General features: G+C 42.2%; 1 protein-coding gene across 1 annotated transcript in view; it reads right to left on the reverse strand.

The window, feature by feature from the left end:
- Positions 1 to 2,482: 2,482 nt before the first annotated feature.
- tafa3a (TAFA chemokine like family member 3a) overlaps positions 2,483 to 26,393 on the reverse strand; it is a 48,365-nt gene continuing 24,454 nt past the window's right edge. Inside the window, exons 2-4 of the mRNA XM_073469029.1 lie at positions 21,620 to 21,769; positions 19,686 to 19,810; positions 2,483 to 2,571 (exon numbers count right to left, since the gene is read on the reverse strand). Coding sequence (XP_073325130.1) covers positions 2,560 to 2,571; positions 19,686 to 19,810; positions 21,620 to 21,769 — 287 coding nt within the window. The 3' untranslated portion in view covers positions 2,483 to 2,559. The remainder of the gene's footprint in view (positions 2,572 to 19,685; positions 19,811 to 21,619; positions 21,770 to 26,393) is intronic.

The following is a 26,393-nucleotide window of genomic DNA, read 5'->3' on the forward strand; positions in this document are numbered from 1 at the left end:
TTTGGTTTCTGTCTTTGTTCATTGTTTACCGCCCACCTGCTCCAGCCTGAATCCCCCTGAAGGTTTATTTTCTGTAACCTTCTAATGACATGCACTAACAATCCTTTTGGGATTTGGAACAGGCGACGCCTTCCTGGAAATCATTCGGACCAATGGGTAGCATTAACTCCGCACAACAAACAGGCAGGCTTGGATGATGACAACATCTAGTTTTGGAAATGAATCAAACAGGATTAGGCCTGTGTTAGGGCGAGAGCTAATTATCAGTCTCTCCATGGACCAGATTTCAGATGGCTTTTTGTGAAGTCTGTTCATTTTAAGAAACAGTGCGGTGAGATTTTTCCTTTGTATTTTTTGGCCTACTTTTGCATTTGCTGAATTTTAAAATTTTAGCTCCATCACGAACACAACATTGATTAGCTGTGTGCTCCCTACCTTCTCCTTCTTTTGTTATACTAGTATCGTTGCCGGGTATACAGAGTGCGAAGTATGCAACAGCAATCAGGGGAGTCAAATTTTTCATCAGGGCTTAAAAAGAACCCAGTATGTAGCTTTTTTATCTTTAAATAACAGCTTCAGAATCATTTTGATGGTTCAGTGTCTTGTATTAGGGTGAATGGTCTGTCTGTCTCAGCCACTCTGCCCCCCCATCACTTGTTTCTGCACTGTGTAACTTCAGTGAGAGGGTGGGATCACAGAGTTACATGCATGTTTACTTCAATATACAAGTTTTCAACACATAACATTATTATGATGTAATGAGGTTTGTTTGTAGTTAGCACCTACATTACGTCTGACAACTATTACAGACCTGGGATTTGTATTTAAGACAGTGGTGTTGCACTCAGAAACTGTGGGGGGTGCCAAACTGCACAAAATGACAATTTCTACATATTGTTGCTTTAACGTCTGCAGTCTGTAAATGATGATGAATCAAATCCATTACACCAGATCATGGGGCATGCACCACACAACAACTTCTGTAGTCAGAGGTCACATACAGAGCCACCCACACAACAACAGCAGACCATCATTTCTGCTCAAACACAGACCCACACATTTTATACTGGTATTGAAATGCCAAGTCATAGGCACATCTAGCTAGCTATTTAGCAAACATTGTAAATGAAAGGGCATTGCTAGCCTGGCAAACGTTAAGGCAAACGTTAGCAATGTTTGTTCATTCATCCGTAGACACTTGACTCAATCTAATTCAGAATTCTGAAGGGAAGAAAGTCTCATCAAGCTATGTATGTATCAAGCATATATCGAGCTAACTATAGAGCTACTAAGGCCTACTTCACACGTAGGACTACACAGGTATTTTTGGAAACAGTTCTGAAAAGAACAGAAAAAATCTGTTTTAGCACTGTTTAAGAAACACCTCCGTCCATACAGCACACCTTGTATCATCAATGTCCTCTTGCAGAACGCATGCAGGTGTAGACATGAAGACGTATTGCAAACTATTGGTGGGAGTGATGTGAGACAGGCAGATGAGATGTTCAACTAACATCAAGGTTAAGAAATGGTATGGTCCAGTTGAGGGGTGTCTGTAATTGTATTACAAGATTATTCTATGAAGTATTGACTATGGGAAATATAGATTTTAGTATTTAAGATTCCAGTTAAGAAGGATATATGAATGTTTTAACCCCCCCGACCTGTTATTTTTACCTCTTTTGGGGGTCCAAGTCTAGTCTGAGGTCAGTCAGATGCCGCAATCCGCCCCATAATTTGAAACCTGTTGGTATAGTCAAACCATTTACAAGGTAAAAACCCAGATTTTCCTGAACAGTGATATCCATTGAGTTAGATTTATTGAGATAATATCGACATTTGTAATCAATAGTAGTCACCAGGCTTTGAAAACAACAGATACCATTAAAACATTTTGGCAGAACTCAGCTGTGTCGACGCTCGGTGACCTGTAGTCCAACATCATTACATATCTTCAGGGTTTTATTGTTGTGGCATCGTCTTTTGTCTTTAAAAAGAAGACTTGACATCCTAACAAACTTAAAAAAAAAAAGCCAAACACTTTCAAATCAACAAAAGAAGAGATATCTGCTGCATAAGGCTAAAAGGAATGAAAATGCTTATGATCTCACTAGATCTTCAACACAGATACGCATCAACAGTCCTGTGGCAAGAAAATAACACAAAAGTTTCACATCACATGATTTTGTTTTAGGGGTGTTTTTTTTTTAATCTGGTGTAATCCACAGTCTTTTAGTCAATAAATATCTTCATGGTTGAGTCTTCTTGTCCATAGGAATAAAACTATAATACAAAGAGAGATTTGGTGGGCAGTAGAGTTCAGAGACAGCTACTGTTGATGCTGCATCTAAGGTCAGGATTTTTTTTTTTCAATATGCAGTCTTATATGATGCTTCCTGGTCCTTTTCTTCCATTCGTTCAGTGGAATGTCCGTGATTATTGTCCTTGTTGGTCCCTGTTTTCCACCAATCCTCATAACACATGATATCCAAATGTCCTATGGTGTTTGTTGAAGAAACAACGTCTGGTTCCAAACGAGGTTATCCTGGAAACAGACGACTATCGTGTGACCTAGAAAGACAAGGAAAGAAAAGAAACACAGAGTCAGGAATCAGAAGAAAATTGTGACAGTGACGTGAGTGGATGCTGGGTATAAAAAGGGATTTGAGTCATTAACGATGACAAATAGTAGTAGTAGCACTCTCAAGACGGTGCTGTCAGTCAGTCTGACATGCAATATGACAGAAACTACTGCGAGAGGAGTGGAATATGTAAGCCTACTGTTTTTACTACAATTGAGCTATCTTAAGAATAGACACACAAAAAATCCAGTTAAAAAAGAGAAAAATGAGATCAGAAAATTCAGCCTACGAGTACAGTATTATAGTTTTGCCAGCATGTACAAAGGCACAGAAAAATGAAGGTTGAACTACGGCTCAAAGGATGCATGTCTGCCATTGCACTCCCAAAACAGGAAGAGGCATTGTTTTCCCTGGTCCCCCAGGCAATGGTGGAACAACTGGAATAACTGTGGAAACTCTACTGCAAAAGAAGAAACATGCTGATGGAGGAGCCAATCACACAGAGACGCATCGCTAAGAAAAGCATTGCCGGCAAAACCATTGTTTTCTTAATGTAAGGAACGCGCTCCTCTCCTGCGCTGCGCATCAAGTTTTTCCAGCGGTTTTCAGAAGTCGACGTATGTTCAACTTTACGGCGCGAGGTGTGGGAGTCGTAATTACATATGGTGTCTGGGTGCGCACACAGCCAAGGCGTTTTTAAAGCGGCCGCACCTGAACCTGATGAGTCTCTGTGTGCTCGGCCCTGAAGATGAAGAGGGTGAACAAGAGTGACCTGACAGGTATTCAATCTGTGGAGAGAGCGCCGGGCTTGTGTCAAAGTCTGTTCTCCCGTTGATTTGTGCTTCCCCCCTACCACCAGGACTTGAGATGCTTGAAAACTGGCATTTTCTCTCGTTTATCGGTAAGTAACAAAACCTGCCTACTTAATAATCTAACTGGGATGTGTTACTCTGCCTTATATATAACACTGAGATCAGGATTTCTAGGTCAAATTTGGGCCCTTATGGTTGTTTTCTGCTTTGGACAGTAGCCAGGCTGCCCTTTCAATCAACCACTCTCGTCCAGCCTTAAATATTTAGATAACAACAGGACAGATTACTTGACAGAAGACTTTGGTGATGCCCTGAATTTCCTTTCGTTGACATTATTTGACATGTGTGGTTTTGATTTGACGATGATTTTTATCGTGCACCACTATCTGGTCAACACTTCAATGTATCCAACACTCTGGTTCATGACTAAACATACAATGTGGTTCTTCTCACTTTGCTTGCTGTAGATGAGTGTATGTTGTTAAAAACATATAGTTAGTTACATAGTTCGAAACCAACTTTTACAGAACCATCAGCTTCAGCTGAACTTTGTGTTCAGCTCTAATTATAAAATGTTGGGGTGTTGCTGACGTTAGCGTTTACTCCAAATATCCCCTGCTCCTATAGACTCATTTATGCTTTGGTCTATTGACGAATTGATTGATAGACTAGTCATTTCAGCTCTACTTCTAATTGTGTCCAACTAATTAAAGCAATAAGCAAAAGCAGTAGTCTATCTGTCAACAGTATGACAGGTGCGAGGTGTGCATATTCCCAGCTGGCATGTTTATAATTCAAACAGCTGTGGTGCTCTTTGCAGAAAAGTGGGAAGACGGTGAGTCAGATGTAATGCAATGTACATCATGCTCAATGATTTCCGTGCAAACAGGGGAATATTATTATTCATGATGGCATACTGCTGGCATAAGTATTCTCAGACATTTTCATGAATATTAATCTAAACGATTGAAAGAAGCAGTTTGTACTACTCTCACTTTAAGCAGAACTCTAAAAATACTCTGGGAGGTGAGTGTTGCTCCTTGTTGGTTTGCCCTTTAAAAGTAGAACACAAGTAACTTTTTGACTTGTGCTCTGATGTCGGAGGCACTGTATAACACACACACACACACACACACACACATACGCACAGAGAAATAAACACAGCTGGTCCTGTTTGAATATTTGCACATTACTGTCATTCAATTAGCAGTTGGCAGGGTCTCGCCAGTTTAACCAACAAGGGGTTTACTGACACAATCAGACTTCCAAGCAATACAATTCTAATATTTTGTGAAAGTATGATTTTTTATGCAGCTCAGAGCTGCAGCTGAAGACACAGTGCTTGCTGTGTGGGGAGCCACAATTTAATTTTCACCTCCGTGTGACAATTCTCAGGAATCATGGGTGTGACAGAGCATATGGAAATTATTTGTCGACTGTGCCTGTTAGACATACATTCAGTCACTCAGTGGAGGCAAATATTTTTGGCGATGGCCTCCAGCGTTTTTCTTTTTTAGGCTTTTTATTTGGATAGAGATAGTGAGCGACAGACAGGAAACAGGGGAGAGAGAGTAGCATGACATGCAACAAAGGTCACCTGCAGGGATTGAACTGGTGACGTCTGCGGCTGTGGGGACATGCTGCGTTTTGTACAGTTTCAGAGGAAGACAACACGATTGCGATTTGTAAAAAGTGTTCAAGGGCTCAGAGAGGAGGGAAAAAGTGTACAAGTTATAAAGGAACGTTTTTTCCTTTGCTTCAGTGTTTTATTTAGGTTCTTGTGCATGTAAAAAGAAGGTAAAAAGACCAAAGTGCGCACCTACAGACGCTTCTTTCTCGAACAGAAAACACTGATCCTGAATGCCTCATTAGTAGTCCGACCTTTAAATCCGGGACTTCATGACATCACATAATTTATGTCTCGCGGCTAGTTTGGCATGTAAGAATTGATTCAGCACAACTGTTCTGTTGTTGTTAGCAGTGCTGGCTCAGGCATGTATGAACTGACTAATCAGAGCAGACTGGGTATTCAGGAGTGGGGTCCCTTAAAGAGACAGGAGCTAAAACAGAGCGTTTCAGACAGAGGGAGAATACAGTGCTGTAGTACTGGACAATATGAGAAAACTGATGTGTGTTTTGAGCATTAAAGCATGTAAACTTATTCTAGAAGTAACCCAAAACAACATTATGAACCTGAAAATGAGCATAATATGTATCTATAGGAGCCAAATATGTTGTATGGGTGTCTTTGTAGTTCACACTGTGTGGGTGTGGTGTCGCTGTGCTGTCACTTAGGGGCACAGGTGTATATAGGAAGCAACGTCACTATTGTTGGCAGGTGTTTTGACCCGGAAGGGCATATGGTTTTTGACCGCTATGGCGCTAAGGAGAATTTGTTATATACTTTGGAATTGGAATAAAACCATTCACAATTATTCAATCAAGGGACTCTCATCTGGACTCTGATTCAACACAACAAACGAACAATAGCGAGTGGCGCGTCAACCAAGTTACTCCGCGATAAATGCCTCAGTAGCTTAGTAATGGACTGAGCTCCTTCAACATTAGTCAAAAACCTTGCATCAGTTGGAGCTTTGTTTTTTGGACACTTCGGCACGTTTTGGTTCGGATCGGAGTGATTGGAGAGGACAGTAGCGGTGACACGGTGAGGAAAGCGTCTGCATCTGGAGGAGGACGCAGGAGCTGCGGTGCTAATGTGCTAATGTGCTGGCTGTGGAGCATCGGGCCATAGGACCGCCGGGTTCCCGCATCAGTTGGAGCTTTGTTTTTGGACACTTCGGCACGTTTTGGTTTGGATCGGAGTGATTGGAGAGGACAGTAGCGGTGACACGGTGAGGAAAACGTCTGCATCTGGAGGAGGACGCAGGAGCTGCGGTGCTAATGTGCTGGCTGTGGAGCATCGGGCCATAGGACCGCCGGGTTGTGGGATCAGCTGATCATCGGACCGCCAGATCTCTGCAAAGCACCCAAGGCACGGAGGTATGTGTAGCGCTACACTATATGGCCATTTAAATTGTGTGCACACATAAATCCAATGCATTGGTTGCCGAAGGGTGGGAGCAATAGGCGTTTCGTCGGTTCGTTTTCTGCCCGATCTGTGGATTAAGTGACTTAAGTGACTATTACAATGGAGACTCATGACGCGGTGTCTGACATTAATTTGACCGGAACTAATGAGCAAACTGTTAAAAAGCTCAGCGGTGCATCTGGCGGTGATGAGGCGCAAACTCCAAGACGCGTGGTTAAGCTCACTGCAAAGGCGCTTGCGAATGAGCTGGACAGGTTGCAAGCTGGCAGAAAAGCCAAGTTTAACAAAGCAGCCAGTATAAGAAAATCACTACAAGGTTTAATGTGGCAGCATGATAAACCACAGGTAATTAAAGCTCTTGGGGAATTGTTTGAAGTTTGTGATGAGATAAAATACATGCATACCTGTCTGTTGGGTTTATTGCCATGTGATGAAAAAGAAAAGCATGATATATGGTTCAAGGCAAAAATGTTGTCCATCAATGATTGTATTGCTGATACAAAAAAGTGGATTTCATGTGATGAAAATAATGCAAATGAAAAAGGTAATGTTATGGATGATATTAATCCTAATGACAGTGTGTCCAATGTAAGCAAACGCTCAAGTCACAAGAGCCATAACAGTTGCAGGTCAAGTACCACATCTTCTGCAGCCATAAAGGCAGAGGCAGAAAAGGCTGCACTTGTTGCTCGTGCTGCAGCTTTAAAGGAAAGACATGCTTTGGAGGAACAGGAACAGCAGCTGAGGAGGAAAAAAGAGCAGCTTGACTTGGAAACCGAAATAGCCGCATCTACTGCTAGGCTGGCAGTATTACAGGCGTCGGATGGGAAAAGTTCATCTCAAGGAACCAATAACGGCATGAATTCCTATTTGGAAAAGGAAAAAAGGAAAAAGGAGTCTGTCAGTGTGTTAAATCCTAGAGCAAAGGAGTACCAGCCTGAAGTGTGGAAACCAACACAGCAAAATGATTTGACACAACATGTTCAACATCACTCAACAACTGCTCAACCTGCAAACCATCAACAAGTACTTACCATCATGCACAGGCAAAATGAAATCACAGCATCTCTGGTGCAGCAACAACATCTGATGACACTTCCACCACGAGATATTCCCACATTTGAAGGGGACCCTCTACAATACAGGACATTCATCAGAGCATTTGAGCAAGGAGTGGAGGAAAAGGCAGGAATGGCAGATTGTTTGTACTATTTGGAACAATTTACTAGAGGACAGCCCCGTGAACTGGTGCGTAGCTGCCAGCATATGGCTCCTGAGCGGGGCTATGCAGTGGCAAAGAATCTTCTCCAGAAACATTTTGGAAATCAGTACACAATTGCAAGGGCTTATATGGGAAAAGCTCTGGCCTGGCAGACAATAAAATCTGAGGACGTGAAAGCACTCCAATCCTATGCCTTGTTTCTGAGGGGATGCTGCAACGTAATGGAGGAGTTCCAGTATATGCAGGAACTGGACATGGCCGTAAACATGAGAGCCATTTTATCCAGGTTGCCATTCAAAATGAGGGAGCAATGGAGAACAATAGCTCATGATAAAATGGAGACAACTAGTCAACCAGCTCGCTTTGTTGATCTGGTCGTGTTTATTGAGCGTCGTGTCAGTATTCTGTCTGATCCTCTGTTTGGTGAAATACAGGAGCCATTTGGTGTTGCTGGGATAAGGACTGGTGCTGGGTTTAAGCCACAACCCAAAAATAACATAAAAGGAAATGTCATGGCCACCACAGTAACATCTATGGAAGTGCCCGAGGAATGCAAAGAGTCAATGTCAGATCCAAGGAAGGCTGAAAAGGCTGGATGCCTTTGCTGTGCTCGTAGCCACTCGTTAGAGGAGTGCAAGCAGTTCATGGAAAAGAAGCATAAGGAAAAACTTCAGTTTCTGAGAGGAAAGGGGATTTGTTTTGCATGTTTATGTGTGGGACACATGAGCCGTGAGTGTGAGAGGCGCCTGACATGCAAGGTTTGTGGTCAAACTCATCCCACTGTGCTTCATATCAAAAGGCAACCAGCCCTGGAACCATTGGAAACATCTAAACAGTCAACTTCACTCAAAACATGTGGACATACAGGGGCCGGTAAGGACCGCTGTGTGCTATCCATCCTTCCTGTAAAGGTTAAAAGCGCAAAAGGAAATCACATCATTCAAACTTATGCGTTTTTGGACCCAGGAAGTTCAGCCACATTCTGTTCAGAGCACCTAATGCAGAAGTTGAATGTCACAGGAAAAAAAATCAACTTTGTGTTGGGCACAATGGGGCAAAAAAGAGTTGTTCCAGCTTACTCTCTCACTGGTTTGGAGGTATCTGATCTGGACAGCAATAACTTTCATGTTCTTCCTGAAGTTCTCACCCAGATGAAAATGCCGGTCACTGTTGATGATATGGTGACACCTGAAGAACTGGCAAACTGGCCATATTTGTCAAAGGTGAACATCCCGAACATAAACGCAAATGTTGACATGTTGATAGGAACCAACGCTCCTAAAATATTAGAACCGTGGGAGGTCATTAACAGTTGCGGGAGTGGCCCGTATGCTGTCAAGACGGTACTGGGATGGGTTGTTAATGGTCCACTGAGTGGAAACAGTGGTGCTTCAGAAGCGGATCTGCCCTTGGCTGTGGTGAACAGGATCTCTATTGGTAAACTCGAAGAAATGCTGATTAAGCAGTACAACCACGAGTTTAATGAGAAGACTGCAAAGGAGAAAGAAATGTCCAGAGAAGACCTCAAGTTCCTGGAAATTATGGAGCACTCAGCAGTACTTCAGGAGGGAAGATATTGTTTGAGATTGCCGTATAAGAACAAGGAGATCTGTTTGCCTAATAATTTTGCAGTGGCTAAGCAAAGGATCCAGGGTTTGAAGAAAAGATTCCTGAAGAATTTACACTTTCACCAGGAGTATGCTGGGTACATGAACACACTCATTAGTAAGAACTATGCAGAGCAAGTGCCTCAGCAACAGCTGCATCGTGAAAAGGGGAAGGTGTGGTACATCCCTCACCATGGTGTCCACCATCCACGGAAAGGATCCCTCCGTGTGGTGTTTGACTGTGGAGTCACATTTCAAGGTGCATCCTTGAATAGCGAACTGCTGCAGGGTCCTAACCTTACCAGCTCTTTGCTGGGAGTTCTTCTTCGTTTCAGGAGGGAACCAGTGTCATTTATGGGCGATATTCAGGCTATGTTTCATCAAGTCAAAGTCGCTGAGGAAGACAGAGATTTCCTTCGCTTTCTTTGGTGGCCAAATGGGGACATCACTCAGGACCTCATGGAACATCGGATGACAGTACACCTGTTTGGCGCTGTATCGTCTCCTAGTTGCGCAAGCTATGCACTGAGGAAAACTGCTGATGACAACCAGTCTGAGTTTTTGAATGAGGTGATTCAGTCTGTCAAGCAGAATTTTTATGTGGATGACTGTTTGAAGAGTTCAGCCACTGAAAAAGAGGCCATTCAAATGATAAAAGATCTTTGTGCTCTATGTAAAAGGGGTGGTTTCATTTTGGAAAAATGGATCAGCAATAGTCGCGTGGTATTACAAGCCATCAAAGAGGATCAAAGAGCCAAGGACCTAACAGAGTTGGATCTGGACCGGGATAAGCTTCCAGTGGAAAGAGCTCTGGGTTTACAATGGTGTGTTGAGACCGACTCTTTCAGGTTCAAGATGGAGGTGAAACAACAGGCTCTAACCAGACGTGGCATGCTGTCCGTTGTCAGCTCAGTGTATGACCCGTTGGGTTTTCTGGGACCAGTCACCTTGTCAGCCAAGATTATGCAGCAAGAACTCTGTAGAAGAGGCTGTGGATGGGATGATGAGCTACCGAGGGATATCGTACCCCAATGGAAAAGGTGGTTGGAAGACTTGGATCAGTTGGCTGCATTCAATGTGGAAAGGTGCGTAAAGCCAGTGGAGTTCGGAGAGATCAAATGTGCCCAACTACATCATTTTGCAGATGCCAGTGAAAGTGGGTATGGAACTGTCTCATACATCCGGATGTTAAACCATGAAAATTACATCCATGTGGCTTTTATGCTTGGGAAAGCCAGAGTAACACCACTGAAGGCTGTAACTATTCCTCGACTGGAGTTGACAGCAGCTGTTCTTGCTGCCAGAGTGGACTCGTTGCTGAAGGCAGAGTTGGACATCCAGGTGGAAGATTCAGTCTTTTGGACAGACAGTACTTCAGTGTTGAAATATCTTAACAACGAGGACAGACGCTTTCATACGTTCGTGGCCAACAGAATCTCGACCATCAGGGAAACATCTGAACCCTCACAATGGAGGCATGTCAGTTCCAAGGACAATCCAGCGGATGATGCATCGAGGGGAATGAAGGTCACTGACTTTCTGAACAACAGCAGGTGGCTCAAAAGTCCTGCATTTCTTTGGAAGCAGGAGGAAGACTGGCCTAAAACTGTGATGGACGTCTCAATGGACTCTGATGACCAAGAGGTCAGGAAAGAGGTAGCAGTGAATACCATCAGTGTGGGTGACATCTCTAGTCCTACTGACCAGCTCATTACGTACTTTTCTGATTGGAGGAGGCTCAAGAGAGCAGTTGCCTGGGTCCTCAGAGTGAAGGCCATGTTGTTGGCGCAGAGTCGCTCGAAGAAGCAGTTGGAGGCTTCTGTGGTTAATTGTCAGGAGCAAAGCAGTCAGAACAGTTCAAGGCGGGCTAAAGGACAGCGGGTCACAACGAAATCCAGAAGTGGCACTCTGATGCTGGATGAATTATTGACAGCAGAAATGGCCATAATTCGTTACTGTCAGCAGAAGAGATTTGGTGAGGAGATTTCTGCTTTATCATCTGGGAGAAGGGCAGTGAGCCGAAGGAGTCCCATATACAGACTGGATCCAGTTTTGGAGAATGGACACTTGAGAGTCGGAGGAAGATTGAGTAGAGGAGCCATGCCGGAGGAAGCTAAGCATCCACTCATTCTCTCCAAAGATCAACACGTCTCTATGCTCATTCTTAGGCATGTACATCAGAGTCTGGGCCATAGTGGACGGACTCACACATTGTCAAAGGTTAGGAAGAAGTTTTGGATCACAAAGGCCAACTCAGCTGTCAGGAAGATCATTGGGGAATGCATCTTTTGTAGACGTTACAATGGAAGAGCCGTGGAACAAAAAATGGCGGATCTGCCGAAGATGAGAATCCTTCCTGATCTACCACCTTTTACCAACACAGGAGTAGATTACTTTGGACCAGTTGAAGTTAGGAGAGGAAGGTCAACCTGCAAGCGGTACGGAGTGATATTCACTTGCATGGCAAGCAGGGCCGTACACCTTGAAGTGGCTAATTCACTGGACACAGATGCATGTATCAATGCTCTGCGGCGTTTTATCAGCAGAAGAGGACAGGTGGCACACCTCACGTCAGACAATGGCACTAACTTCGTTGGGGCAGACAGAGAACTGAAGCAGGCTCTAACTGCTTTGAATCAGGACAGGATTCGAGGAGTTCTCTCACAGGTTGGAATCCATTGGAGTTTCAATCCACCAGCAGGCTCACACCATGGTGGTGTATGGGAAAGGATGATCCGCCTGGTAAGAAGAGTTCTCAGTTCTGTTCTACATCAGCAGAAGCTGGATGATGATGGACTTCATACAGTGTTCTGTGAAGTGGAGGCCATTTTGAATGATCGTCCAATCACCAAGCTTTCAGACGATGTCAACGACCTGGAACCTCTCACGCCGAACCACATACTTCTCTTAAAGGGTAAACCAGCATTGCCACCTGGAGTGTTCGAACCTCATGACCTGTATGTGAAAAGGCGCTGGAGACAAGTACAGTACCTCTCAGATCTTTTCTGGAAGAGATGGATACAGGAGTACCTGCCCTTGCTCCAAGAGAGGCAAAAGTGGAACAAGAAGAAAAGAAGTTTGACAGCTGGAGATATTGTGGTTATAATGGATTCTTCAGCTCCACGTGGTTCCTGGCCACTTGGCAAGGTTCTGGAGGTTTTTCCAGACAAACAAGGACTTGTGCGTTCTGTGAGGTTGCAGACAAAGACCAACATTATTGAAAGGCCTGTGACAAAACTCTGTTTGGTACATGAAATATAAATGTGTCTATGCTGAATTGTAAATTGGATTGTCATAACATTTGGCTCATTTTCTGTTTTGTTTTTTGTTTTGTTTTTTGTTATATTTGAATTGTTATGTCTATTTGCCATTAACAATTAGGGGCCGGTGTATAGGAGCCAAATATGTTGTATGGGTGTCTTTGTAGTTCACACTGTGTGGGTGTGGTGTCGCTGTGCTGTCACTTAGGGGCACAGGTGTATATAGGAAGCAACGTCACTATTGTTGGCAGGTGTTTTGACCCGGAAGGGCATATGGTTTTTGACCGCTATGGCGCTAAGGAGAATTTGTTATATACTTTGGAATTGGAATAAAACCATTCACAATTATTCAATCAAGGGACTCTCATCTGGACTCTGATTCAACACAACAAACGAACAATAGCGAGTGGCGCGTCAACCAAGTTACTCCGCGATAAATGCCTCAGTAGCTTAGTAATGGACTGAGCTCCTTCAACAGTATCCTTTAACCAACAAGTCTTATTAGTCTTTCTTACCCTCAGGTGTGCACAAAGTACAGAATACGAACCTCTTTTTAAAACACAAAATGAGAAATTAACGGTTATCTTATCGCTATCGGCCATGAGAGGCAGGTAATTATTATCAGTATTGGCTGAAAAAATCAAATTTTTCCTTCTCACTATATAAGAACAAATAGGAACAACTTCTTAATTGCAGCTTTAAAACAGAATTTCACCTCCTGAGCAGAAGGGATAAAAGGGTTTAGACACACAAAATTAACAGAGTAAAACAAAACAAAACTGAAAAACATATATGGCAGCAGAAACAAAAATGTGAAGCAAAGCGAAACCTTATCAAAGCAATTAACACACTGTGGTGTTGTGGGTGTCACTGTGGGGTTATCAGTGTGGAAACACACAAAGGGGAATCAGGAGAACAGAAGGCAGCTCCTCAGGGTTTGATGCTTAAGCTGCCTCAGGATGAAAGACCACACTTGACTGGTCAGCTGTAGGTTCAAACACCCATCGACAAACAAACTAAAACCCCACCTTTGAGGAAGAGCTACTGGCGCACGTGTGTGCAGATGTGTGTGTTCCATGCTTATTATTATCTAGAAAAAGGAATAAAAAAGTAAGCATCTCTGAAAACTAAAATTATAATCTTCAATACAAGTCTACAAAAAGGATTCAATGCCGCTCTAATTTTGCACATCACACAGTCAGCGTTAGCCTCCAGCAATGTCTTAATGGACTATAAAAACAAATGATCAATAGAATGATTTAACTCCTCTTTCTAAGGCGAACATCTCATGCCGTCTTTTAGCCTTTAAACTCCAAAAATCTGTTTACTCAAGAATGAAAAGGTAGTAGAGCAACTAAAAGATCTGCAAATAAACCCTCTTATAGATGTGAATTTTTCTAACTTATTTCTAACTGCACAAGAAAGTGCGGCATTTAATTCACAGGAGGCTCCACAAATAAAGGGGCCAGCATATCATCAGAGTAACCGACAACTGCTGCTCTTTGCCAGCTATTCCTGGCTTCCTAGCTACCATTGGCAAATTAGCTCATGGTTCAGTTAGCTTTGGAGCCAGTGGCCCAAGAGTTTGTCTGGAACCAGAACCTCAGATCACAGGGGAATTCACCACGGTCAGCGGGACCCAGCTCAACTGGATTTGGCAACTCTGAGAGTGAAAACGGCTAGACACCAAACTGGGACTGAACACAGTCAAGACATTGTTGTCAAAGAGACAAGATTCACGTGCAGTGTTTTTTTTCTCTCAAGCATCGCCAGTGCTTTTCTGCCCCCAAAAAACCCTATGTGCACACGGCCCTTAGGCTCTTGCAGCCAAGGGGTTAAACACTTGCCCACAATTCATGTCAACAGCTTGGCTGCGTGTAGCAACGAGCAGTAAATGGTCAGGAAGCCAGTCAGGGATTCTGTCATTGTCACTGCGCTTGCGACTCCTATTGGTTTTATAGACCTTCGATGTGTGTTACTGCCTCATAGTAAGGCTTAGAATGGGATTATTATGTACCAAACAAGGAAGCGAGGAGTTGTGACTGCTCATGCACATTCATACTTGAATTTGAACTGTCTGACTGTCATTGTATTGCAAAATTAATGGAGGCTGCACTGTTCTATGATTTTTAACATATTTACCTCAGTATTCAGGTAAAACATCAGCTACATCATCACGATTTCCAAACCCCCCTTCACCAGTGGTTGAAATGAGTAGTGTACATCTCTTTTTAATTTCTCAAAGTTTGTTTGTTTCTTATTGCCTTAATAAAATACATTGTCCTTCAGAGTGTTGTACTTAAATTTTCTGAGTAATAACTCATAACTGCGATCATACAAAACAGGGATTAAAGATCACTAGGTTGTTAATAATCCTCTGAAGTTAGTGATCTCATAAAAATCCCAGCGATTAATCAGGCCTACGCTTACAGAGTGAGTCATTGAGATCAGTCTCAAGCCAGGAACAGACTGTGTAATGAGCTACTTCTTTCTAAAGTAAATCAGGAGTTACATACATGCACACTGTGGCCCAGAAAAGGACCCAAGATAAGGGAAATTGTCCCAAAAGGTAGAAGCAAAGTCACACAATTGTGCAATTCACTTCAAGCTGCAAGTCATTATGCAGCATATTATGGCCGCAATACATTTTACACAGTTGTGGTTCAGCAGGTGTAATGTATGCTTTAATTGTGACTTGAAAAGAAATCAACCTCTGACAGCTCTCCATCACCGGCCCGTCAACACACTCTGAACAACCATCATAGCACCTGTCAAGTGGAGAGGCTCAGTGGTTCTTTTGCCTTTCGTCCCCTGATTGATAGGTAGTGAAAAGCAGGAGCTGCCAGGGTTATAATTCCTGACATTACCAGCAGGACTATAAAACTAGCTGCTCCCGGACATGCAGAGAAAGAGGGAGCAACTGGAGATGTCCGAGAGGTAGCCCGCAGGGCGTCAAGACGTCTGATTTATTGATGTGACTTTGTCATGAGGTGAGACGACACCATCATTTTTTATCAACAATGCCACCGCCGAACATCAGAGAAGAATGAATTTATGAGGCATGTACTACAACTGAGGAGTAGGTCACACCTATATTACTGTGTCAATGTATCCATCCTGTGAATATAAACTAATAATAATAGCTTTTTTACAACTGGTATGACTAGTAGGACTGAGGATCGATTTAAAGCAATATTAACTGTGATAGAAAACTAACATTAGATTTTATGATAAAACATAAATTCCAGAAAAGCGAGATTAAAAACATAAATGTAATGAAATAAAAGACAATTCAACTGAAATAAAAAAGAAGTAAAATCATCCTCATCTGCCAAGGAGGTTAAGTTTTGTGGCAATGAAAAAATGGTATCTTTGACAAGGATGTCGCGAGATTTCCAGTCGTGTTGGTGGAGACCAAAACAGCCTCATTACTTTAAGCCAAAACATGATGTTTTCCCAACCCGAACTGAGTGTTTTTTTGTGCCTAAACCCAACCAGAGCATTCTGTCGATTCAGTTGTGAACAATCTAATTCAGTGAAGGTATCACTTATGTAAAATGTTGGGCTGCCAGGTCATATATTAGTCAGAATTAAGGACCTAAAAGGCCTGTCACTGATATGTAATTTGCTCATAAAAGCTTTGCTTGAACTTGTGTCTTGACTGACATTGGTATATTATATTAAAAAAGGAATGTGAGACGTATCTTTTGTCAACCAGTATTTTACTATGCAGCATTGGTTTGGATTTTTTTATGTAATTTTGAAAGAACTAGTGTCCCTTCAACACAATACTTGTGAAGCAGAGCTCGATCCTCGGCAGAGCCCTCCAGTTATTCAACAGAATGATGTTAACTGACCAGGAAGCTCGGGCACAGAACCCTCTAGCAAACGCAGGCCGTCCCTTGCTTGCACTCTGTGGGAGGCAGCAGGGCCACGAGCATGGAGCGACCCCCGCTGACTCCCAAATCAAAAAAAGAGTCGAGGTTCTGAAGGGTTCTACTCGCCACCTGGACCCCTGCTTGTCTGTGCCTCTGTTTCTGCTTTCCCGTGGCTGTGAGAGAGGGCATGAATTATTAACCCGGCTAAAATAAAAAGCTCTGCTTCGTCCAGGCCTCCTGTAGCCATGAATAATGGAAGAGGCAGCTCAACTACAGGCGTTTGGTGAGTCAAACACTGGACCGTGATGGATGGCTAAGGGCCCAGTGCGTCCCCCCTGCCCCCTCCTCACCTACCCATCCACTTCAGGTCTACCACACCCTGAAAACCAAAACACAAGTCCAGATAACCTCTATTAATCTCTGGAAGTGCTGCAGCTTGAGCCCTCCTGGCCTGCCTCAGCACATCCCACTCCACGATTTGGCGTCCTCGAGGGATTTTTGTTTGTTGTATGTCTCTCTCCTGCCTTTGCTTGCCTTTGTTTTGCTTCTCGCTGGCACTTTTGAAGTCATATGCAAGCTGCTCTGACTTTTCAAAGGCAGGACTCGACTCAACCAGGCTCTCATTTACCCTGAATGCCCAAACCGCGAGGATGAGATGGCGCCCGTGAGCTGGATTTCAGCACCCCTCAGAGGCTGTGATTTCTGATTCGTACCCCTGGCGTAAAATCACACTGTTTATTATAAAAGTGAAAATCTATTCTCCAGTTGCAAAGTTGTCTTCTGCTGCAAGCATCCGGATCCCATTTCTCACCTAAACCACCAACTGAGACTTGTAGGACTCACGATAACACTGTTTCTATAACTATCTGATCTATTTATAAACATGTTTTTTTCTGTTCTCAACTGATTTCTGATCTTACATAATAATATATCATTATTATAAATCAAGTAAATCAATCTGACACCTGTTCTTTCAACCCTGTAGTTCAGATTTTGATTATACACTTATCTCGTTATATATGTTCACGTGACACATCACGCTATGTCTTAAAAGAAGCTCAGATCTCAGCTTGTGATGAAAACCCTGGAAATCTTTAATTATTATTAATGAGCGGGCACTGTCGTCATAGAGCTGGCATCAAACTACAGGATATTCATAAATGTTAATTGCTTTTTTGATCAAATATGGGAAATTACGATTTAATTGTCTTGTTTGTCAGTCTGAAGTCACAAGCAATCCTCATAAATGCCATAAAGGACAATATTGACAAGAAATGTGACTTTTTAATTGTTAACACTGTTAATAAAAGCCAAGTGAATCCACACTGAACACTGATGGTGATTGGGAGAGTAATATCTAATCTCTATTGACTGAAGTCCGCATTTAACCTCTAGGAAAGCACTAAGCTTTATATTTAGCAATCAAATCTTTTACGCTTGTAATTCAGCTCAAGAGGACTGGACCAAAGAAAAATGCTTATTTTGCTTTTAGTTCTGTTCTGTTTCATGTTAACACTGGCCACTTGCAAATGAACCAAGAGCTGTAACTGACAGCAGGTTAGTGGACTTAGTGGACAGTTTTCCGACTGTCACTCTGCATCATCAGAAATAGTGACGAACAGGCAGATTGAGATGAAAGAGGTATTTTTTTCTATAATATTACAGGAATAGCTGCTGGGTTGTTGCTACATTTAAATCATTTCACTCAGTTTATCCGAGGAACTGCCAAAATAGGTGAAAACTCAACACATCTGAGGTAGCAGTGCACTTACAAGGATTGATTTTTCAACAGCACACGATCAGCTGATCTTCTGTCACACCACTCTCTCGTAACTGGGCTGTAAGTTTACACCACCGCCCAGCTGCCTGGAGGTGGAAACTCTAATCCGCATGTGTAAAAAGCCAATCAAGTACGTAGTTCAGAAGTGAAAATGTAAATTTCTTATGAGGAAATTTCCATTTATTTGTGAAAATGGAGAGACGCCTGCGAGCTAGTTCAGGCAGACAACTCGAGCTGCACTGCGATTCACATGTGGCGCGCCCCACTCTCCACAATCATCTACCAAACGCGGCCTCTCAATTTGGCAGTCTATTTAAACTGCAAAAATCTACCTCTGCCTGTCAATGCCAATGCTGCCATGCATCAGTATTGCTGCATATTCTCTCAGCTCCACCACCACCCCATCATCCACCTGTAGGCTCTGACTTGGGGGTTGGAGATGCTTTGCTCATCCCTCCCTTATATCTCTATGTAAATTTAAAAAAACTATGATAAAAAAAACTATTTTGTTGCTGTGATCAACATTTCAAGCATGAGTTGTCTGTGACTGAAATGTGCAGAAGGCCAGTTCACATGTGACGTTTTATTTTAAACCTTAGTTCATATGTGAAAATAGCCAATTGCGTGTGGAAATGGGGAATTCGCGAAGAGGCAAATTTCTTGTGATTTCATGTGCCATGTTTTTTTCAAAAAGTACAAATTCTAATCCAAATGTAAAAAAAAAAGCCAGTCACATATAGATGTATGTAAACCACACTTGAAAATGTGCATTTTCTGTGGCAAAGACCCTTCTTTTTCAAGCAGCCTCAGTCTGGTTGTTTAGTCTGCACCAGAGTTGAGTCAACAATTTTCACACCACACTAAATGTACTGAACCAAATGTGCAAACGCACCAGTAACTGTTGAAACCAAATCAAACCAAAAAATACAAAATAAAAAAAAAATACTGATACTTCACACACTGGCACCCTGCTTTCTCCCACAGTGTTGCCCTTTCTCTCCACAACTGTGCCCAATTAGCTGATGGCTCCTGGATTGACTATCTGATCTTCTTGGCTCTACCAAATTAGCAACTTAAGTAAAAATGCGATAAACTGACTGTAGTTGGACTCCCACAACACAACGTGAGATGTAGCTAAATGGATGAAGCTCACCTTAACTCACCTCTTTCTACTGTTGTAAGCCGATTCAAGAAACACTTCAGTGACTCTCCCCTATGAGTCACATCTTCCACTCCTGCTGCCTCCTACTCTGCTATGCTCACATCTGAAGTTGATAAAAGAAATCCTCTCCAGTGCTCTTTTCAGCTCTTGTTTCTTTCTTTTTTCAAACACTTACCCAGCCCTCCTCAATTATTCCAGGCTCGCATTTTGTCACAACTATTGTCCAGAGGGCGTGAATTTTATAGTTGTTTTTGTTGGCTCTAAGCTGTGACTATTAATGTAAGGACGTGTGTCTTTTATCTGCCCACAAATATTTATGTGAATTAAACTCACCTTGGTTGTCTTAACTTTATTTCCTGTACTGCAGCTCCATCCTTTGAGATCTGGCAGCACTTTACACTCTTCCCCATCCATGCAGGGATGCATCTGGCACCACCACTTCTGTGCAACTATGGATGCTGGGAGGAAAAAGAAAGAAAACCGTAAACAAAAAAAGGGGGTTGTACAGGAGGCATATGCATAGATTTTGGGAGAACACAGGGGGCACATGCCCTTAATATAAAGCCCCACTCCAGTGTATTTTGGCATTTTATGTTATTTCATATTTTTCTTGACAATTGAAAATGTCTTAATGTCAGTGCTCAAACTTAAAAAATGTAAGCTGCTGCTAAAATGGAACAATGACATATGACTATGTGCAGGTGAAGAATAAGTTCTCACAGTATAGCCCAAAATGCGAGCTAAAGGCTGAAGTGCACAATGTTAAAAGAGTTACCTGGTTCCTTAAGAAATTGGGTTTAGCGTATACTCAAGAAGAACTTATAATGGGTGGCCGAAATTGCTGTCCCAACTAATATCCCTGCTATTGCTGTCCATGCTAATGTCCATGCTATTGCTATCCCTGCCAAAATCCATGCTTTTGCTATCCCTGCTTATATCTATGCTATTGCTATCCCTGCTAATTTTGATGCTATTTATATCCCTGCTTAAATCGATGCCATTGCTATCCCTACTTATAGCTATACTATTGATATCCCTGCAAATTTTGATGCTATTGCTATCCCAGCTTAAATCCATGCTATTGCTAAACTTGCTAATATCCATGCTATTGCTATCCCTGCCTAAATCTATGCTATCGTTATCCCTGCTTAAATCCATGCTATTGCTATTCCTGCTAACATCCATGCTACTCATATCCCTGCTATATCATAGGCAACAGGCCTACGATATAGCACTTAGAATTACCTGGATGACTGAGAACCTTCATCAAAATCTGACTATTAACCACATCCCTGCTGTTTGTTTGAAAAAGAACATAAACTGTTAAGTAAAGTAACCATTAATTCATGCAGTAAAGGCACACATTGGTGTATAGAAATGAAATAGAATGCAGGAAATGGAGTGTTTGACACTCAAAATTTCCTAGGGGAGAACCCCCACATCCCGCACTGTATATGTTCTCCCCCCAATGTTGAAATGAAACCTTCACCCCTGACTGGAGGCATTTAACAACATGCTGTTTGAAGGTGTAGCATGGTTCTACCCTGGCCGGAGCAACAACAAGTGCCTTTGGTTTCTATATTCATCTCGGTGATTGAAGAGAGTGTCTTTTGATCTGGCTGACAGAGGTGTTCTGCCCCGGTGTGTTTTCACGTCTGAATTACAGGGCGTGGGTCAATGTCAAGCCGGTGAGCGTTGAGAGCAGGTGCGTGCAGTGTGACGAGGGTGGATGTTTGTATGTAGGAGGGGTAATAAAGCGTGCAGCAGGGGTTGGCACGTCAAGGTCTTAAGCTGCTCTGAGGGGGGCCTACAGGGGAGAAACAGCTTCCTCTGACATTTCCAAAGTGAAAAGAGAACTGTCAAAATTCAGGAAGCTCCTGTCAGAGCCATTACATTGAAAAGAGGAAATGGGGATCGATTCACCTGTAACTGAGGCCACTTTTGACATGATATTAAATGACCTATCCCACTGTCTAGTCGCTCACCATGAGGTCTGATATAAGAGACAGATAGGTGATAGTTGAACTGGTGGGCGATTCGATTTTGAAGATTCTAAAGCCCTCGGGACACAACAGCAGGATCATGAAAATCTCAGTGTTTTCCCCTTTCTTTCATACAATAAACCTCTCAAGCCCAAATAATCGGTGGAATAAGCACCAGAGGCACAGTGACAGGTGTGACAGTTTTGCACCACACCGCCATTTCTTCCCCAATCATAAGTCAGTCTCAAATCATTACCGAAAACTATAATGAGAAGCCTGGCATACCGTCTACACAAGATGGAGCCGCTCTTGTTGTTCCCGCCACCTGTCCAGGGAAGCAGGAGCATTTGACAGTCTGGGATCTCTCTTCGATCTTGTTCTTGTTGCAGCATCGGTGCGCAGCAATTACCTCACAGGTTCCCGCTTTCACATGAACTGAAAGCACAAACAAAGACAGTGGTTGGGATGCATCTGATGATCTCTCTGCAACAGTAACTCCACTTTTTCTAATGTTTCTCACCAAAGCACTATAGCAATAAATAACAGATCTTTAGAAGTATATGCTAGTAAACATTGTGTATATTTCTTCGTTTATGTACACTTTTTTTTCTTTGATAAAGCTTGTGTTATTCTTTGTTTTTCCTTCTGCATAAAATTCCCATTGAGTGACAAAAATCAAAATGCATCGGCCAGTTCTCTTTTTGACTCAATCAGCTGCAAGCCCAGTTGTTTCTACTGAAGACATACATCTTTTAAAAAAAGAGTCACAAACATATAAGTAATTTTTTTAAACAGCACTGTAGCTTTTAGCAAACATCTTTCAAACAGGAGTAAAAAGTGCTGATTAATACACATTATTGGATATTAACATGACCAGCAATATGTATATGGCAGTGCCTTTCAATCCTGGTCCTGAGGACCCTTCCCTGCATGTAATTCCTCTGCCCTAACACACTTGATTGAAATGATCAGCTCATGATCGAGCGAACATCTAAAACATGCAGGGCAGGGGAGGCACCAGCAGGAAGGTTGAAAATCACCCCTTTGGATTGTTGTTCGGCTTGCACAATATATTGTTTCAGCATAGGCATGGCCATGTGTCACATCGCAGGATTTGCAATTTCAAGTAAGGCAAATGAACTTATCACGTGCTGCTACAACTTTTTTGCAAAATATACTTTTACAGGAAAAAAATATAACATTGAGTTTTTTCCAATATCGTACAGCCCTAATTGTTGGGAAAAAAATACGGCGGCTGTGAAGAGAGATGATCTTTAATACACACGTTATGGCACTGCCCAGAAGTAAGACAATCTTGGGAAGGAGTTCAAAATATGTTATGTTTAACATTAAATGTGGATGTATCACTATACCATGAAGCATAAGGAGTTCAAGTCGACTGAGTGAAATCTGCACGCTTGATAACATTAGCAATTCCTCTCTATGAAATAGACCATTCTTGTGAATTGGCAAGTAAGGAAATCAAATTGTTTTTTGTTTGAATCACTGAATAAAGGTCCTCGTATATATAATGATGGAAGATGCAACCTCAGCCTCGCAGGGGCTTTAAAGAGATAATAGTCCACAAGGGCCACAGATACTCACAAAAGAAGAGCAGACATGTAGTTTAAGAAGTGTCTCCAATGCTCTAGATATAAAGCTTTTACAATGAATAGAAACCTGAACCTTGAAGGTGCAGAAGTCTAGTCAAGAAGGATCGGTGATGCAATGATCTCCTTAGAAATTATATCTTTATCTTTTTTTTGCCTGTAACCTCTGGGGTGTCGTCCTAGTGCTGTGGATTTGTTTTGTTTTTATTTTGTCTTTTTATCCGTTTCTATCCAAACTGTAAATAAAAAAGACATATGATGCGTTGGATACACAAACAACACTTAGGGGGATCAGTTCATGAATAATTTTGGCCTTTTTAGAGTTTTCTTTTCATTCCACTGCAGTACTTGATATAAAGTCTTGAGCAAGTATTTTGGATGAAATCACGACCTCAAAAGAACAGGATATTATGCTAATTATTCGTTTTCTGGCAGGTAGTTAGACAAGAATATTACTCTTTGGACTGTGAATCTACAGCCAGATGCCTGGAGCTTGGCCCGAAGACTGGACACAGGGGGAAACAGCATGTCTGTCTGAAGACATTTGAGTAATTTCTCGGCTCAGTCTTGTTTCAAACATTCAAACACAACAGCTACTTGAAATCCAGGTCATCTCCCAGGCGGAGGGGCCCGGCTTTGAACCCCAGTGCAGCCCCACCTGTCCATGTATCCTTGAGCAACGTACTTAATCCAGTGACCCTACCAGAGGACGGAAAGAGAATGTCTCCATCGGGATCTATTAATGTAGTTACACGGCATCAAAAACACACATACTTCTCAAAAATGACTTGATTAACATCTTAACTGCTTATTTACGTGAGAGAACATTACAATATCAATTACACGGACACTGTTTTCACTGCCATTAAGCTGGATCAAACATCAATACTGCTCTCTATTTTATATTCATTACTTTTCTGCATAGACTCATCGCCATTCTGACCGTGTTTGTGTATTTACATGTAACAATCGGGATTGGATGGATGAGGGGGAAAAAAATAAAAAAAGCATTTGAAAAGTTTTGACATTCCTTTCAGATAAGCCTTAATTACGCCTGTAAAGATTTTCAATTTGGAACTTGACTTGAAAATAGATTGCAGCGAGCCTCCATCTTCCCATTAGCCGGCAATCCAAAAATCTCATCTACAACATTAAAAACATTTTGCTTCCAATCAATAAGGTGCTATTCACATTCCCACAAAAGGCAAGACAACAATTGCCGATTGAGTGCTTTTCTACCGAGCAGAAACTTACTGATGCAAAAACAGGTCAGGCTCCATGCCCTTGATGTGATTATCTTTAAGCCACAAGCACGCCCCCACCGGTCAAAGTTAATTTCAAAAGTTGGAACAGCTTAGATAGAATATTCAAACTTTGTTTAAGAGATAGTTGGCGTGGACAATAGGCAATCACAAGAGGTGCGACGTGCAAAGACAATCATTGTAAATCACCTGATTATAATGGAAAACAAATAACATGTGTCTGCTATCAGGTTGAAGTAATTGCTCACTTATTTTAACTTGCGAGCGTTACATATCACAAAGGCAGCAGCATAAAAACATAATGTTATTCGTGCAATGTAATTAAATTAGCTGTGAAGGGACAGATGTGACACTAACAGCCTTTAAAATGTTCTCTACCTCATCTGCTAGTCTCTTGCACAAAGCTGTGCTTCTTCGGAAGTAGTTTTGCTCTATGTACGCCCACTCTGCTGTAGTGTGCTGTGAACAGGAGGAAAGAAAAAAGCTACGGTGCGAGCTACGGCTAGTTCTGGCCTGGGACTCTCGACTCATTAAGGTGCAGAAAGTGGCTGGTTGGGGCTGCCCATGTGGAGAGAACTGCTGATTAAAACTGCAGCTGCTGGCAAAGGTCGCTGACTCTGAGGCTGGACCCGAAACCACCATGCAGCGTGGACAGGAAGAGAGGTCAAAGAGCAGGGCGCGGTGGTCAGACCAAGCTGGTAACAATCCGTACGAGAAGAAACAACCATGAACTGTCTGACTACTGTTGTAACTATACACAGAGTGTTTGGTCTGTGAGGCAATGGAGCAGAGAAAGATAAGAAATATGACTTTACTTCACAGCACGGAGGCACAAAAAGTAAACAAAGACCACAACCTTGAATTAATTGGGTAGAACAGCTAAAAATGTAACTTAAACATTACAGGAATAATTGGACATTTTTGGTAATACACAGCCCAGAGTTAGATTGAGAAGATTGAGAGCTTCAGTTACAGGAGACAATTAAATTCACTTGGCATTACTCAGTGTAACACCGCATTTATTTACACGTTCACCTAATTTAATTAAGGAGGTAAAATGTGTTAATTTGTGAGCTGTAGATGCGCTGGGAGAAAATGTCACACATTTTCCTTGCAGATATATTTGAAAAAAGGCTAATGTAAAATGAAACTTTGTTTCCTAGTTTCTCTTATTCACGAGTGCCTCGTCTCAGTGCCTCTCTCCGTTCCGCTAACAGAGAGCAACAGTGGCTCATGTTAGTTTAGAAATGAAGCACAACACAGAAGTTCCTCAGAGCCACTTTACTTTCTGACGTAGTGCAGTAACGTCACATACATATCGTAAGTGCATGTTATGTACTGTATGTAATGTAGGTATATTCGTAACTTAAATTACATTAGTAACATAGTGATTTTAGCCCAAACATGATGTTTTCCTAAACCTAACCAAACAGCGACCGCACTATGAAGTTGATCCAGTACACTGCGACAGTCATGTTGTTTTGAAAATTATGATATCATTATGATATATGATATTGGATGGCTACTAAAAGGATTCTGGGTGGTCCTTTGTTTGGAAAAAAATATGTAAAAAATTGTCAAGAATAATTTTTATAAATCATACCAAAATGTTTTATTATTACCGGGAACCCTTTAGCCATATTTCACACAACCATTGGTTTGGTATATTTCTCAGGACTTTTCAGTAAAACATACATAAATGCACACATTTGGGAGCTGCGATTCTCTGCTTGTAAAGTGGTCTGTCTAACCACCAGGGTCACCCTGTCACCCTGTTCACAGGACAAACCTGCTCTTTATATGACATGAACAGGAGCAACTGACATCATACATGTACTGCAGGAGAGAGGCTGCCTGTTTTCTCCATGTGCTCTCTTTCTCTCTGTCTGTGGGTGTGTGTAGTGAGGCAGCCATGTAAATGGGTCACAACACCTGTGATCAATACATTTCTATTAAAGCACTTAGGACTGTCATCAGTTAGAATCACCAGGCCCCCATGTCGGCAAGGGGGAGAGACGAGACACAAAGAAAGGTGACAGGACAGAGACCACTAATGAGAAGTGGCAGAAGGCCCAACCCTTCAGCCAATCAATACCACTCTGAGGCAAAGCACTCTGCTCTACAATCGTATTCATCAATCCCTGATTGATAAATGCCAATAAGCAGCCAGAACCTGCACAGAGCTGG

The sequence above is a fragment of the Pagrus major genome, chromosome 6, assembly GCF_040436345.1.
Source record: "Pagrus major chromosome 6, Pma_NU_1.0".
NCBI classification, from domain to species: domain Eukaryota; kingdom Metazoa; phylum Chordata; class Actinopteri; order Spariformes; family Sparidae; genus Pagrus; species Pagrus major.